Here is a 16,851-nt window from a genome sequence, read left to right as displayed (position 1 = left end):
AGAGCCCCAAACCCCTCTGCAGCTAAAAGAACACGACCCCAACCCACTGCTCCACACCTGCAGACAAGGGGAGAGCTCCCAGGTACAGCTTGGTGTGAATTCCTGCTCTGCCAACAGGGATCTCTGACTGCTCTGGCATTTTGCTCAGCTTTATTTTCAGGCTCCTGCACCTACCTGCGCCAGCAGAACAAAGCTACACTTTATGTTTTCCTGATTTCCAAAGGAATAGTAAAATTTAGGAGAGAAAAACGTCAATTTAGCCCCCCCCCCAACATTTTCTAGTGGCCTAAATCTGGTGAGAGTTCCTCCCTGGAGAGGTCAAAGACACAGACAAGGCATTTACACAAAAGCAACCCTATTGAACCAGGTTTGGCAATGCTTAGAAACAATTGTACCCTCACCAAACGCTACAGCTGGCTGTGGCTACACTGGAATCTGTCATTTTGAGGCCGTGAGGGTGAAAATCACCTGGTGCTGGTGCTGAGCACAAGTGTGCAGCATCCAGACCTGCCTGGGAGAGGCAGCAGGAGCTGGAAGAGCAGAGGAATCTCGTGCTGGGCGCCAGGACAAAGCAAATTTCCCTCAACACACAAGCCACGGTGTGCTAAAATTCCCACCCCACCCTGCCTGCTTCTCCTCCCTGCCCAAAACCCACGGAGGTGCTGGGTGGAGCATGTGAGCAGCTGAGGAGCAGGGGGCCCAGATGTGCGACCTAAAGCCCTTCAACAGAGAGAGCGTGGCTTAACACATACGTATCATTGTCCTCGTCTTCCAGCAGCAGCTTCTCCATGGGCAGGGCGCCAATGGCTCGCCGGGCATCCTCCAGCTCCTGCGGGGCTGGCTCGGGGATGGAGATGGGCACGGGCACCAGCTGGGGCCCCGGGAAGGAGGAGGAGGCTGCAGGGTACTGCAGGGTGGAGGCTGGCAGGGCAGACAGGGGCTGTGCCCACGGGAAGTAGGTCAGGGGCGGCTGCTGCTCCGTCACCTCCAGCGGTGGCACCACGGCCGGGGTGCTGCTGCGGGGCTGGGGAAGGGGACAGAAACACAGCAAAATGAGACAACCAGCCCGCCGGGGCAGGGGGGGGATGCAGCACAGGATGGGGGATGCTCATCCCGCTTCTGACATCCCCCATCCTTCCCCTCCGGGTGAAGCCCTGAACTGAGGGTGAGACTTTTCCTGTGCCCAAGTCACGCTCGCCACAGGTTTCCTTCCAGCTTTCTGTCCCCATTCCCACCCTCCCTGTGACCCTGTCACACCCTGTGCTGGCAGCTGCCCTCTGGACAGTCCCAACTTTGCTGCCAGCAAGGCTGAAGGCAGCTCACTGTGGCCTCTGCATCAACCCAGGCACAGCCACATCCCAAAGCCAGGGGCCACCAGGACACAGAAGTGGCCTTGGGGAATTGGCTGGGTCTGCCTGAGCAGCCAAACTGCACCAGGGAAAGGAAAACCAGCTCCTGAGGTCATTGGAACAGAGCTCTCTGCTCCCCTCTAAAGGGGACACATCATCTTGTGTCAGCCAGGCCGATTTGGTCTGGACTGAAGCCAAATATTTTGCTACCTTTACATATTTTGACTTTGCTGTTTTATCCTTTAGCAGCCACTTCTGAGAAATTTATTGCCAAGTCGTCCTTCCTGCCCCACCTGATCAATATGTTTCCTGGAACCCCACTGAGGTTGTTTTTTTTTTTTTTTTAAATTTTAAACTTGGAAATAAAGAGTGAAAATCCCCGCTCAGAATGGAAGAGTGAAGAAAGCTGGGCAAAAGGTTGTGAATTTTGCCTGATTCCAGTACAACCACAACTTTTTGCCCTGCTCAAACCATATCACTGTCCTGGGAACTACGTGGCATGGATGCAAAGACACACAACATTACAGTAATTAAATAAATTAGCCTAACTACACCCCACAGCTCTTGCTAGAAAGGTGGGAATTAACATCATTTCCAGCTTGGTGTTTTTGACTTACTGCAAAATTGGTGATGAGAGGCTGGGAAGTGTAAGTGAGGACAGAGGAGGGTCCCACCAGGGTGTAGCTGGGACACATGGGCTGGACGTACATATCTGCTGTGTAGGGACAGCTGCCAGCCTCGTGGGACACGTAGTCAGGGTAAGGGCCCCACTGAGGCAGGGGCTGCAGCGGGGTGGGAGAGTGCTGGGGGATCCACCCAGAGGCCAGAGCTCCTTCCTCTGGGCCAGGCAGAGCAGGGGCAGCAGCGTCCATGTCAATGCAAGGCTGGCCTGCAAAACAGGACAGGGTTAAAGCCCAGCTCAGCACAGTCTTCCCTGGAGAGTCCCGGAGAGTCAGGGGTACCTTACCCATGGGTGAGTAGGAAGGGACTGGCTGATGGGGCAAAACAACCTGGAAGAGAGAAGAAAAATAAAAATCAGAGGCGAAGCCCATCAGCATTCAATTCAATCCCTTAGAGAAGCACAGACCTGTCACCCTTGCGCCAAGGATGACACAAGAACAGACAAGGACACGGCGTGGAAAGGAAGAAAAGAAGGCTTTAATGGAAAGGAAGAAAAGAAGGCTTTAATGGAAAGGAAGAAAAGAAAGCTTTAATGGAAAAGAAGAAAAGAAAGCTTTAATGGAAGGGAAACTTCGGCTTAAATAGACTGACACGACAGATTCTGTTTGATTGGTTAATTAATAAGAACATCTTTCTCACGCACCGTCCTTGAGAGGAACAGAAAAGCAAGGTGGAAAAACACCACTGCAGATGGTTTAGACTAACAAGTTATCACATTCCTACAGCTCCCTAAAAATTCTCACAAGCCTCTGTGAGAAACCCTTGCTGTTTGTCTCTCCCTGCCCAGGCTGGCATCCACACAGACCACACCAGGCATTATCAGTGTCAGGGTCTGGATTCTCCCACCCCACACGAGGGCCAGAAGAACTGAACCTGACAGCCAGGACACACCACCCCAAACACCCACCGTGTCCCCCCAGCTCAAGGGGACCTTAAAGTGAGTTTAGATCTCGTGTAGCAGAGAGGATTCACCTCCAGAGAGGAGCCAGCCAAGCTGCTGCCTGCTGGGAGGGCAAATGCTGGCTGAAAAGAAGCAGCAAAGAGCCAGGGGTGGCTCGGGACGGTCTCTTTTAGGCTCCTGAACCAGCTGCCTCCCTCCCAAGCCACTTTCAGTCTGAACACATCCAGATTGGTGACAGGTGCCAGATGAGCATTGTGGGAACACTGGTGCACTCTTTTTGAGATTCAGTTCACTTTGAATCTGGAATTTTCTTATCCATAGCCCTCTTCCGTGGTCTGAAGGCTGGACTACAGTATTTTGTAAACTGAGCAAGGAGTTTTGAAAAGAAGCAGCAAACAGCCAGGGGTGGCTCAGGATGGTCTCTTGTAGACTCCTGAACAAGCTGCCTCCCTCCCAAGCCACTTTCAGTCCCCAGCAATCAGATCCTGCCAAGTGCAAAGCACTTCCCCTTTCCATTAAACGGTGGAAGGTGCTCAGCACACTAAAAGCACCCCAGCTAAAGAGGTATTAATGGCATTGCCAGGTAACACCGGGCTGCAGGGCCTTCAAAATGCTTTAGAGATGCAAAGGTTTCTTTCATCAGCACAAGCAGGGAGCTCCTGAGGGAGAATTTCCATCCTGTTTGTTTTTTTCCCTACCGTTGTAGCTGCAGTTGCACTGGAGTTATGGACATTCCCCCTTTTCCTCTTCAGCAGCTCCTTCACGGGCTCCTTCACTCGGACACCTTGGTAGGGGCGAGGCTGTGGCTGCTGGTCTGGGGCAGAAGCTGATGGAAAAAAAAGAGATTAAAAACTTATGTAACATCTGTTTTCCTCTCGGGGACCCCAAATCCCCACGGCAGCCTGGGGGCTGTACCAGAGCACATTTATTTTCTTCTTCCTTTCCTTTGTGTCCCGCAGTGCCACTGACCTGCAGAGCAGCTTCACACACTCCCAAAAGGAAAATCAGACCAAATATACCCAAAAGGTGACGCAGCAGAATTACTGCTCAGGTAGGGACATAAGAAAGCAGAGATTATATATTTAAAAGAAATATATTCACTGTTTAGGCAGAAGGTATAAAAGCAACCCAAAGCAGGAGAAGATCCTCACTTGAAAAACCATTTAAACATCATTAATTTGACATAAATATCTCATTTTGAGATCAGGCAGGTGCTGAAGTCCCAACCTAGACCAGAGTTGTATTTCAGTTCTGAACAAATTTTGCTCATAGCCTGGCCAGGAGGTTGATGAACAGGAGACAACACATCACAGATCTCACACCCAAAAACCTCCCATAAATTCTGCTCCATTCTGAAGAATGAAGTTTACAGCCAGCTCCAAAAGCCTCTCCAGAGCCATGTGAGCAGTGAAAGCAGGGGAAGCACATTTCTGCCAGAGGCAGAATTAACAGCTCATATTTTACGTGCGGTGTTTGGAGGGAATCGATAGCAGAAGGAAACCAGGGGATATCAAAGCCTGGTGTTTGTAAAGCCACCGATAGCAGACGTGGCTGCCCGCCCCTTCTACTGCACTTCGATGTGTAAATACATAAATTGATAAGTTCTCCATTTTTAACGATTGGAACTGGCCTTTGGTTTTGAGGTACAGGTGGGCATCCAGCTCCAATCTGGATTTTAAACTATTATTCCACCCTGGGAGCATTTATTTAGAGTCACGTCCTACAAAACTGAATCATTTCACCTCAGATCATCTCTCCCAGCTACATTTAATTCTGAGCACACTGAGATGTTTCTGATGCACCTTCCTGGGAGGAGAAAAATGGAGTTCTAAATACAGAGATCATAAATCCCCCACAAAAATTACTTAACAGAATAAACGTTTCTGCTCTAATTTCTTCTCAAAAATACTTTTCAAAAATACTTTTTTCCCTTGAGTATTCCCTTGAGAAGAACTTGGCTCTTCTATTAACTCATTATACATCATTTAATTATGAAATCTTGATTTGCCACGATAAATCCTTTTAGGACCAGACAGAACTCCATTTATGCACTGAACTGTTGCCTTTGTTATGCACATTAAGGAAATACTTTACTTTTAAGCAGTAGTTGAAGCAAAGATGATTTTCCAGCCTTTGCCTGATCTACCTTTGCTTTCTGTGGACATCCTTTGTGGCTCTTTAAATCAGGTTTCTTCCATTCCCGTGAATCCTGTGGCTTTCAAAAGGAAATTTTAAAAGAGAATAAAGGTTCTTTATGTCTCCATACAAGCATCCACAAGGGCTTTTAATACAATTCACGCTTTGCTTTTTCACTTTAATTGGTATTAATTTATTTGAGTGCAAGTGCTAAAGAGTTCTGGTGTTCTGGGTGCTTCATGAAAACATCAATGCCACAAACCTGAGCTCTGCCAGAGCTGCTGGAGTGGCAGAAATGAACATTTTGGGGACTATCTCATCCCCAGCTCATCGAAGGGCCTCCCTGCAGAATTAGGGTGGGGAAGGATGGTGGTTTCTGGCTCCAGGTTTGGGGGATGGGAAAGAAGAAATTTACTGTAAAAGCTGACAAATATACCTATTCAGAGTTTCCGGTGTAAGTAAGCAGAGTAACCCCAAAAAAAAAAATTAAAAAAAAGAGAAAAAAAATTTTAAAAACCAAAGTCTGCAGATCATATTTCGGTTCCCCCAAGCTGACCTCCAGAAATAAAAATAATGTGAGCACAGCTGCTTTTCCACTGCTCAGGGGCCTGTGGGGTCTGAGCATCACAGACAGACCACAGCAAAATGACTTTGGGGCTTCAGGGTGCAATTCCTCCTCGAGCTGAAGGTACATGGCCTTTTACACATATCAGCATTTGGGGGAATAATGACAATTAAAATATCTTTGTAAATGAAGAACCTGGATTTAGTCATCCTTATATAAAGGTTTTAACAAACTGTGAAGCTGTCTTGGACCAATATTCCATTTTATTTTCATTTCAGTCATGAGAGCCCAAGTCCCATTCAATGAAATGGAACTAAAGGAAATAAAGGACCAGCAGCAGTGCCCTGGCTTGTCTCCTGCAATTCCAGGACCACAGAACACCCACATGCTGCAGGCACATTTTGATTTGCAGCTGCTCTGTGAAGCTGGGGCAGTTTGAGACATCTCCAGATGAGGAAGAAGAGAAGGAATCCAAATCCAACCACTTTGCAATAGTTTCCACATTTCACTTGGGCCCATTTCAATGCTTTGGCCAGGCTGCCTCCCCAGCCCTGCTGTGTGCTCAGCCCCAAGCGCCCTCCATCAATGTTATCTTGTATTTGCTAAAAGTCCACAAAAGCCTTGAAGACTTGTGAGCAACCTTTAAAAGAGCTGCTGGAAAGGCACCAAACGGCTCAAAACATCCAGCGACAGCAGCAGGAAGATGCTGGATTCCAGACCAGCTGCAGCTCAGCCTGGAAGCATCGAAACCGCCCAAAAAAGCTTCCAGGGCATCTGGCACCCTCCACTTACGCACACACACGCCCTGATTCTCAAGAATATTGATCTGAGTGGAAAACCAGGCAGGGGAAGCACGTCAAGACATCACCAAAAATTCAAACTGCGTCCTCCCCTCCACTTTTGGTTTAACCATTGCAGAAATGGGAGGGAAGAGAGTGGCACAACAGCTGCTGGAAGGGTGCGGGCAGCGAAGCGCGGCGAGTTCCAGATCACTGAGCTTCACACACACACACACACACACCCCGAGCTGCAGCTCCCCTTCAGCCTTCCAGCCAAGGCACAGCAATTTCCCAGCAGGCTGTGGCAAGCACACCTCTCTCTCTCTCAGGATTTTTCATTGAGGTGCACAGAGAGAAATGAAAGAGAAAACAATTTCTATTTCTGCTCCTTGTTTTTCCCACGTGGAATGTGTTTGGGGAATTGTTTACCTGGGGTGATTGCTTGGTTGGATCATGGTGGATTGTTTGAGCTGGTGGCCAATCCAACCCACCTGTGGCTGCACTCTCAGAGAGGGCCACGAGCTGTGAGTGAGTTAGATATGATAGAGAAAGTGGCATGTAGTTTTTAATATCCTCTTCTATATAGTATATTAATGTATTATAGCAGAATTATAATAAAGAAATCACTCAGCCTCCTGAACTGGAGTCAGACATCAGCATTCTTCCCATCTACATCTACATCTACAACAGCAGGCAGATCTCACTTTGAAATTCCCTGCTGGTCCTGCCCGAGCCCCTGCCTGCAGCAGTGTCCCACTGCTCCCCCTCTCAGAAGATTTCTGTGCTCGCAGTGCTGACACATGATAAAGTTATCAATTGATCAGCGTTAACACTGCAAATGGTTTTCCCTTCTTTTTTTTTTTTCCTCCTTTCGCCCTCCAGTGTAATAAATAATTGAAAAGAAACACAATAGTTTCTCTTGTTTGCAGTAACACCGAAAAGCAATCGCCGACTGCAAATAACAAGAAAAACTGAGGTTTCAATTAGCAAACCCCTGAGTTAATGGCTTGGATATTGGAGACCAAATCACATTTTTATCAGACACAGTGAACTTTGGCTAATAAAAAGAAGAAAGAGGCTTCGTTTCATAGGCTTGTTTGCTTCGAGTCAAATCAAAACCTTTTTACATCCATGCCCATGGCAAGGGACTCAGCATTGGTCATGGCCCTGTCCTTATTTCCTGGCTAATTACAGAATTTCCCTCAAAAACAACCAAGGTGAACTTTATCTCTGCTTTGTGGTCAGTCCAGGGCAGGGGAGCAAAGCACTGAAATGCATTTAATTGCCCAAAATCCCAGATAGTGACGTGACAGGGAGTCACTCAGAAATCTTCATTTCAACTCCATCCCTATCCCTCAGCAGCCTTCAGGGCATGTCCTGCTTTTAATTAATATTTTAATTGATCCAACCAACAGTTAAAGGTGAAACACTGACACGACCCACCTGCAACTCCAGCCCCTGAAACAAAAATCCAGTTATTTCTGCCAAGATCCATCCACTTGTGTTGGTGGTGGCTGGTGAGCACCAGGTCCCTGGTACCTGACCTAAATTAATTAACACCCACCTGACTGATAATTCTCTGGCTGGTCCTGAGAGTGAATAACCTCATCAGTGCCAAATAAATCATGAAACAGCTCAGAAAATGTTTGCCTGAGTTCCACTTGGCCATTTCTTGCTGCATTATCTTTTCACTCCCAAAGGATTCATCCCAAAGCCCCAGGTTTGCGCAGCCATTTGAAGGGCTGGACATGAACTTTTTGTGCATCTGACACAACCCAAATTTCCCCTGAAGTTACAGAGAACACACGGAAAATTGGGCTGGAGAGGATTCATACGATCCATGTTTTGCTTTTTCAATTTAATTAGCACTAATTTATTTGAGTGCAAATGCTGAAGAGTTCTGCTGTTCTGGGTGCTGCGTGGAAACATCGACTCCACAAACCTGAGCTCTGCCAGAGCTGCAGAAATGAACATTTTTGGGGTGTATCTCATCCCCAAGTCATTTATCCTGTCCAATGCACTGTGGGTGGGGAATTCAATGAAGATTTTTGCCAGTGCAAAGCACCCACCAAACATCTGGGCAGAGAATCTGCTTTAAAACAAGCCCAGCTCGGAGCAGGGGCAGAAAGGGCTGAGTGATGGTTGATTGCTCAGCACGAGGAAATGAACTCAGGAGGGTCCTGAGTTCAACAACCTCAATAATTCACCTGCTACAACACCTCAGAGTCCTGTTTGGCCAGGTCTCCTACACTGCATTATAACCCCCAAATTCAGTGAAATATTCATTTGATGGAAGAATATTTTAGATTTATGCCCAAAATCTTCATTTTCAGGTGTTGGAAGATTTTCCAGGAATCAAACTAGCCTTGGATTCAGGCAAACCCATGTGCCTCATGCTGTTCTTGAGGAATGCTTTTGATAGCTGTCCTTTAAAACCTATTTCCTTCACACCTAAAAGGATCTAAATGAGTGGAGAGCACTGTGCAGAGCCTACATTTTGTTCCCACACAAGGAAGGTATTGCAGATGAACAAATCCAGAGTGGATTTTAGATTTTTCCACTTGGATAGAAACCAAAATCAAGGGGAGACACAAAATGCTGGCTAATCCCTGCTGCCCTGATTATTCTAATTAAAAAAAACCAAAAAACCTTCAAGTGCCAAATGAGAGTTGGATGCTTTGGCCATGCAGTGGTGAGGGCCACTAAAAATTCTCTGTTTCAGAATAAGAGGAGCCCTGGTGCAAAGGGGAAGCTGAGATAGACAGAAAGTGTCTTTAACCTTAAGTCTCACCCTCAGGTCCTAATTCCTCCCAGCCCATAATACTCTTTCCATTTTAGTAATGCAAGCTTTCCACTTAATTGCTGCTGTGGTCATTCGTAGAGTTTGACACCTGCTTTGCAAAGCATGGATGGGCTCAAGTTTCGTGCTATCCCTCTTTCCTGGTGGGGTTTTACCAAAATTATCACTCACAAGGTGCAGAATGTTGCAGTTTCACCTCTCAGTCTCATTAGCTGATACTTTCAGGGTGGCTCCATGCAGCCCCACATCTGTTGTGGGCAGAAAAGCTTTTTTATTCACTTTAAAAGCGTCTGGGAAGGGATTTGCAGAGGTGTGACTTCACATCTCTCGGTGGTAAAGGGAATCTGAGCAGCTCAATCTCTGCCAGTGACTGCAGCAGGAGCTGAGCACCCAAAAACATGGACACAGGCAAAACCAGCACCTAAACAGGAGATTCCTGCAGAATTAGAACTAATTAGGCTGGGAAAGACCTTTGAGATCATCAAGCCCAAGCTGCTTCCACGCTTTGCAGAACACAAACCATTCGTACGGAAGGTCCATCGGGGTGGGTTGAAAAAATTCACTGTGGAGGTAACAATCAAAGCAAACCCAGAGGAAACGGCTGGTGCTGCCCATGAGTTTCCCATCCCTGAGGGGCTGCTGGGGCTGCTCCCGTTCAGCAGAATCCTGGGGAGCCCCCACCAGTCACTTCTCCTGGGCCGTGGGAGGGGAGGCTTTCGGGCTGAGCCACCCTCGGGGGTTGTGGGCGGAAGCCCAGGGCCCCAGTCCTGCAGGGGAGTCACTGTGCCGTGACCTGGGCAACATTCCCAGGGGCCAGCCAGGCCCTGCCACGGCAGCAGAGTGTCCCAGCTTTCCTCGTGTTCCTGCAGAAATGACCCTGAAGGAGCAGGAAACCACCCTGAGAGGTGCCCTGGGAAATGCCCTCAGGTGAGGTCACACCTGCTGCTGGAGGGAGTTCTTGTGTCACTTCTGGGTTTTCACAGAATCAGCTGGGAAGGACCCTCCAGGATCATCCACGCTGAGGTGAATGGCCCATGCAGGGATTGAACCCAAAATCTTGGTGTTGCCAGCACCAAATGAGTCAGATCTCAAGGTTTCAGTTTGGAAAGTTCCCAGGTCACCTGAGCTGCCTCTGCATCGATTTCTGTTCCAGAGCAAGGCCACGGGTGGGACATCCGTGGGGTCACAGGTGGCCTGAAGCAGGTGGTGCAGGAAACTCCACCAGCTCCCAGCTGGTCACACTGACAGGAGACAGAGGTGACACCAAATGGGGACTCGGAGCTGCTGGGAGCTCCAGCTTCCACTGAAACCCGCGGGATCTGGCACCTGGATACCTGCCCTGGGCTCAGGGCTCGCCCAGGACACCCCTCCTGCCTGCCACGCTGCAATGGCTTGGAAAAGCAGCAGCACCCATCAGATTTCCAACAGCACCATGCTGCAAAAGGGAATTCTGACAAAACCTCAAAAGGAGGGAGATTCAAGGATTAACAAGCTCAGGGGACACCGGCCAGGAGCTGTCTACAAATTCTCATCAGGGAGTGACTGACATAATTGGACTTGTAATTCCTGCAAGTGTCAAAGGAAAAAAGCAAAATAAAAACATCAATTCAGTTCCCAATTTCCTCCTACCCAAAGCATTGTTGTTAGCATTGCTTTGTCACTGCAGGAATAATAAAAAAAAAACAACCCAAATAAACCATTCAGGGACTTCTGAGTTGGAAGATTAGAATCAGGATTTGGATGTAATCATCTTGCAGTTTTTTTCCACGTCTTCTCCTGAAAACTGCTCAAGGTGAAGGGGGAAATACAAATAAAACTTCCCAAATAGACATTTGAGCTTCCAAAATGTTCAGCTGAAAAGAAAGAAGGCAGAGGAAAAAAATAGAGGAAATGGATTTCAGAGCTCACAAAGGCGCATGGTTGGTTTACTACACTCAGCAGAACAACCTACAAGCTGAGATAAAAAGATGAGTAATGTCAGATAAGTCACTGGCAAGGGTTTAAGAAATTAATTTTTCCACTCAGGTGTGTTGTACCATTCTGTGTTAATGGAACAGCAGGGTGAGAGGCAAAGGGTGGCAGCACAGGTGCCAAAATGAGCATCCCCTACTGATGACAAGTGAGATATGATGGTGATAAGAGTGAGAATGAAAACCTTGCAAGAAGCAAACACCTACCTGGAGCAGGATCAGTAAACTACTCCAGCAAAGGTGGGCCCAGAGGAGCGAAATTATCTTGAAAACAAGAAAACTGATTTCCTGTAAAGTCATAACTGTATTGCCCTCAACTGCTTTGTTCCTTATCTTTTTTAATTAGCTGAAAGAAGTGCATATCAAAAAAAAAAAAAAAAAAAAAGGCACAGAAATAAGATTTCTCACAAGTTTCACTTTTCAAAAGGAAAATTTTCTGCTACGTAACCACCGTAACCTTTGATATAATACCTGCATCCTGTTATTGTTTTTATGAATCATAGTCTTCCACTTGATTCATAGTGATGAAAGCCAACAAAGCAGCCCTGAGCTCATATCCCTGCTGGAAAATGAGCATCACACCTCAGCACTGGCCTCTCTCGAGCCATTCCTGAGCATCCCCTCCCTCTCTGCTGACTTACCCCTCACAGCCCCCAGCTGCCACCAGAGGTAGGAGAAGCAAAGCACAGCTCACTTACATTTTTGCCAGTGCATTCTGTGGTGGGATGGAGCTTCTTGGCTGAGGAAAACTCGGCTCTGTGTGTGTGTGTGTGTGGCTCCTGGGTGGGGATGTGACAAGTGAGGGTCAGGATGTTTCTTTCAGCTTTTTAAAAGCGCCGTGTTCCCGCTGAGCCCGGTGACATCATCACCCCTCCGACCACAGCCACTTGTTCGTTTTCCCCTTGCTGTCTGCTGCTTCTCCTCCTTCTCCTTCACCACGCTCAGCAGCTCCTCGGAGGAGATGTTCTGCAGAAGAAAGGTGGCACCAAGATGGGTTTGAACGATCAAAGGTGGAGCCTGCCTCTCCTGGGATTTTCACCACAAGTTTGCAAAATCAGGGCAAAAGGTTGGGCAGCAGCAAAGGGTCTTTTAGGAAGATTTTGACCTCTTGGGGCAGTGAGGATGATTTTTTGCTCACGTTCTGCTGCTCTGGATGGCACAACTCTTGTCTTCACACGGCCAAACCAGCCCCCAGGCCATGCCAGCCTGGCCCTTTAAATGAGCAGCCCTTCTAAAACCCAGAATTTGAGTGCTTGCTCCTGCCTTATGAGAATCTCAACTCCCTGGGGCCACTAAATTTGAACTTGTGAGGAAACACCTGTAAACACTTCAAGCCCCATTAAGCCAGGGCGTCCTTAATTTAAAAAAGAAACTCCTCTTTTTCTGTTTTGTTTTTATCAAAATACAACACTTCCTACCCAGGGAGAAGCAGCCCTTCCAAAAGAGCCTGCAAAGCTGAAGGGAGGCCACGGGAGTCTGGAGAACTTCTTGGCATTAATGACAGCACCATTACCATCCACACCATGAACACAACCCTCTTCCCTCTAAAAATCAATCCCCTGGGATCCATTTTCACAACTCACACTGACTTAGGAGCTTTATTCCCAGAGAAATATTTGTTGGAGTTGCACAGTGAGGTCAGGATCTTGTCATTCACCATGTTGCTGTTCAGTTTTTAATCATTGCCCAAAAATTTGCCCTCCCCAATTTCTCTTCCCGTAAAAAGAGCAAGGCAGGACCTGGTGGGGATTTTGGCCAGAATTCTGCTGAAGGAATTTTATGCTTTCAGGTGTTTCAGGCACCTCTTGGGAACAGATCCATTCTGTGAACCATCCCACAACTGCATTTAGTGGGGAAACACAGATTAATCAGATGAATACCTAATTGTGCTCGCTCTACTTCAAAGACTTGTCCACAAACCAAAAAAGAAGCAAACCCCAGAGCAAGTGGAGTGGAAAGAATTAAGGGATGTGCATGTCTGCCCTCCAAAGCAGCCCCGACCTCCTCTGTTCTCAGGCACGAGGGCATTGTTCAGCCACATTTTGCATATCTGAATTACTGCTGAGTACCAGCCCCACGCTGGGACATCCTCCCTGCTGCTGAAGTGCTTAGTAACAGCTGATACTGCAAAACCAGCCAGCCAGGCTGGGCTTGAGCTCCCAGTGAAGCCAGGAAAAGCGTTGAGATTGGTTTCACTGGAATTTCAGCCACTCCAGAGCACAAAGGAGCCGTGGGCTCTCCTATCTGTGAGATACCCGTGTTGGATTTCTCCCTAACCTAATGAAACTCCGTTTCAGAAACCTCCTACATGTGTAGAATTAAGATAATGCAGCAGCACAATCTCTTCCTGACAAATTCTAGCTGAAGCCAGTGTTCCCTGGCTTTGCTGGAAGCCTGAAGGACAGGGCAATGCCAGGGGGGAACACGGGGGGAAGTTCTGGAGTTTGGCTGGAGCACAAGCAGCATTTAGGGGGGTTTGAAGTGCTCCCTGCTGAAATTTTCTTGTGGAAACCCCTGGATTCTGACAGCACAGAGCTACTGGGACAGAGCAAAGCCCAGGATGGAAACCTGACACAGATGCAGGAATATCTCTGTCCCTGTTTCCTTTTGCTTTTCTTGTTCCCTAGTAGTAGTGCTGCATTACGAGTTTTCAGTGAAATCCTTTGTGCTTCGCTGTCTGGCTTGTTGGAGGGGTTGTGTGGGGAGAAGAATCTCATTGACAGTTTTGTCAGTGCTGAGCTTTCTGTTCCTGGGATATTCACTGCGAGGCAGCACAATGAAATCATCAATTAGTCGGGTCTGACCAAACAGAATTGCTCATTCTCAGGTACATTTATTGCTTTTGCTATTTACCAGATCACTTCATTTTCCTCCTAGCTGGCCGGAGCCTGAAATGAAGGGCTCAGGCAGGACTCTGGGCCAGTTTTCCACCCTGAGAACACTCTCTGTGCACATTTGGGCTCTGCAGAGCAGCAGCAGCACAGGCTGAGCTTTGTACACAGCGGGTCTGGAGTGCAGCTGAAGGCAGATTGCTCCATAGCCCAAAGCAAATATATAGACTCATATTAAAAGAATCTATATTGCTTATCATCCTGCCCTTAACTGGGCTTTAATTGAGCTTAGAAAAGCTGTGGGTAACATTAAATAACTCAGGATTAAACCGGTTTTGAGCTCTTTACATCGATACTTTAAAAATACAAAGCCAGGCAGATAAAGTCTTATTGTAATGAACATCTAAAATGAGGAAGTTGCAGAAAAGGGGCATGTTTTCCTCAGATAAAACTGTTTTGGCGGCTGATAATAATCCATTTCCATATTTTACACATGGTTTCTAGATTAACTTTTGGTGTGCTTAACAAAGAATCGCTCTCCAAAAAGTAACTTCAAATGTACATTAAGATATAAAGGGCCACATCACCCCACACCAAGCAAAGTAAAAATATGAATATTTCCTCATTGAATGCATTTTATAAATGTAATTTAGATAGGGACCATTCATTTATGAGGTGCAAAGGAAGAGACAAAAGCAGAGAGAAAGATCAAAAACATCATATTTGCCTCTTCCTCTGAAAACTCTGTAATGCATGATTCAGGTTTATAAATGTGAACGTGAATGATTATAAACTATCAACTTTAGGTCTGTAAATAAGTCTGGAGCCTCAAAACTGTTGCAGACCATCCATCCTTCCCTTTTTTTCATGGCAAACCCTTCCTCCACTCCCCATCCCTCCCGCCACTGCTTCTCCTCAGCCCAGCAGTGCAGATGAAGGGTGGAGTGATGGAGGGAGAGCAGATTTTTGGTGATCTTGCAGCTAAGCTCTCTGCAAAAAAAAAAAAAAACGAGTTTATACTCTGAGCTGACGCTGCTCTTAAGGGGAACTAAAACCAAGAGCTGGCTCTGCTTGGTCTGGTCTGGCCCTGCAAGAATTTTGAGTGACAAATAGAAATATCCCAATGATTTTCTATCAGTCTGAACCTGAGCTGTAACTCACTCCCTCATCTCTTTGATGTTGTCTTACCAGCCCAGCTCCAGGGAATCAGTGATTTTCTCCCCAGAGTGGATTAATGCTGTTGACAGAAGTGTTGGGTTTTGTTGTTGTTGTGGGGTGTGGGGTTTATTTTCCTTTGTTTTTAAACAAGTCAATATTAGCATTTCAATCCTTACGAGAGGTAGGAATATATAAGGAGTAGTTTGATATTTCAGAAAGCTTTGTGGTCTGCAAACACAAACATTTACCTTTGAGAATACAAAACTTAAATTAATAAGTGGATCTTTGGATGAGTTTAGAGGATAACCATGCCTAGAAAAGGTTCTCATACTCCTTTCCTAATCAAGAGAGAGAATAGAGGAAATGGAAATCTGAGTCTCATTCAAGGCAACAAAATCTGACATAAGACCAGGAAAGATTTGTTATTTCAGATCACAAATTCTACAATCTGTGTCTTTACTTTGTAGCTTGATATTGAAAGGGAAAATGCTGCAGGAAACCACCCAGAACCAGAGCTCAGAGAGGCTGGACGTGTTCCAGCCAGCTGATTTAGGAACACCACTCTGTGCCCTGGTGAATTCCCTGAGCACAGCCCGAGCTCTGGGCCACCCAAATCCCAGCCCCAGCTCTCCTGGCAGGACTCAGAGCAGGACCCAACCAGGCTCCTCACTCTGCAGTGGGTGAGGTGATCAGACAGCAAAAGGGCTTTGCCCAAAGTCACAGAAGAAATCTGTACTAGGGCCAGGAGCAGAGGCCAGATTTGGGGGCCAGCCTTGTGAGCAAGGTCCTGCTGGTCCTGTGCTTCCCAAGAAGTGCATCACCCTTTTTTTCAGTCCCATAATGAACATTGAAACGAGCGTGGTGCAACAAACGCAGTTTTGTTGGGTTTTTTCATCTTCTTCTTTCGTTTTTTAAATATCGCCTATCAGCCTCACACCTCCCACTGCGCCCTCTGAAACGAGTTCTGATTCATTCCTCAGCTTTGATAAGGAACAAATGATGCAGCCCTGGTGTGTGCTCAGCACTGGAGATGAAGTCCTTGGGCAGAGTAAACCACCAGAGCCCTCGCAGGCAGCCAGGACCTGATCCTGGCACATCCCACGTCCCCTCCAGGGTTATTACATGGATCTTTTCACACAATAAATTATCTTTTATGTCAGGCACAAAGGAAATAATATGAATTTTTAAGGGGGAAACTCTTCAGAACCCTGTCTGGGTGAAGATACTTCGAAACATCCTCAAGAAAATCCTGAGTTCTGGAGTAAAAAGTTCTGGAGTGAAGGGACAATAAAAAATATCCAACTTAACCATATTTGTCTGCACTTAGAGAGGTGAGAATTTCCCATCAGCAAGTACCTGTGAGGTTTTTAACACACACCAAGTACTAGAAGAGCTTTTCCCAGGATTTTTTATCCTTAGGATCTCCAAGATGTGACTGCTCCACCCTCTCCAAAAAACGGACACAGAACCACCCCAGCACTTCTGATGGATTTAAGGACATAGAAATATTTAAGAATATAGAAATATTTATGACACTGGTTATTGTGGTCACCTCGTCCTCTCAGCTCTCCCCTGCCCTTGCCTGTCCCTTCCTGCTGCTCACACAGCCCGAGCCCAGCACGGCCTCAGTGAATTCTGTGATTCCCTCAGAGGCTCCTAAAGCACCTGGGCTGAAAGGAGA

The 16,851-nt window shown here is 46.9% G+C and overlaps 1 protein-coding gene across 1 annotated transcript; it reads right to left on the bottom strand.

The window, feature by feature from the left end:
- Window positions 1-712: 712 nt before the first annotated feature.
- Window positions 713-11,895, bottom strand: POU2AF1 (POU class 2 homeobox associating factor 1). The gene is made up of 5 exons (XM_053997166.1): window positions 11,880-11,895; window positions 3,630-3,757; window positions 2,317-2,359; window positions 1,967-2,238; window positions 713-1,024 (listed from the first exon to the last, which is right to left on the bottom strand). The coding sequence occupies exons 1-5, from the start codon at window positions 11,893-11,895 to the stop codon at window positions 713-715; spliced, it is 771 nt and encodes a 256-aa protein (XP_053853141.1).
- Between the last annotated feature and the right edge of the window lie 4,956 nt (window positions 11,896-16,851).

Source organism: Vidua macroura, chromosome 22 (assembly GCF_024509145.1).
Source record: "Vidua macroura isolate BioBank_ID:100142 chromosome 22, ASM2450914v1, whole genome shotgun sequence".
NCBI lineage: Eukaryota > Metazoa > Chordata > Aves > Passeriformes > Viduidae > Vidua > Vidua macroura.
Note: the sequence above shows the minus strand (reverse complement) of the source record. Positions and strands in the feature narration are given on the sequence as shown.

Bases quoted from the DNA above. Each gene is read 5' to 3' on its own strand.
- POU2AF1 (XM_053997166.1), bottom strand. The intron at 2,239-2,316 runs GTAAGGTACCCC...CCTGTTTTGCAG, and splicing joins CCCTTCCTACTCACCCATGG to GCCAGCCTTGCATTGACATG. The intron at 1,025-1,966 runs GTAAGTCAAAAA...CCCCTTCCCCAG, and splicing joins CTCTCATCACCAATTTTGCA to CCCCGCAGCAGCACCCCGGC.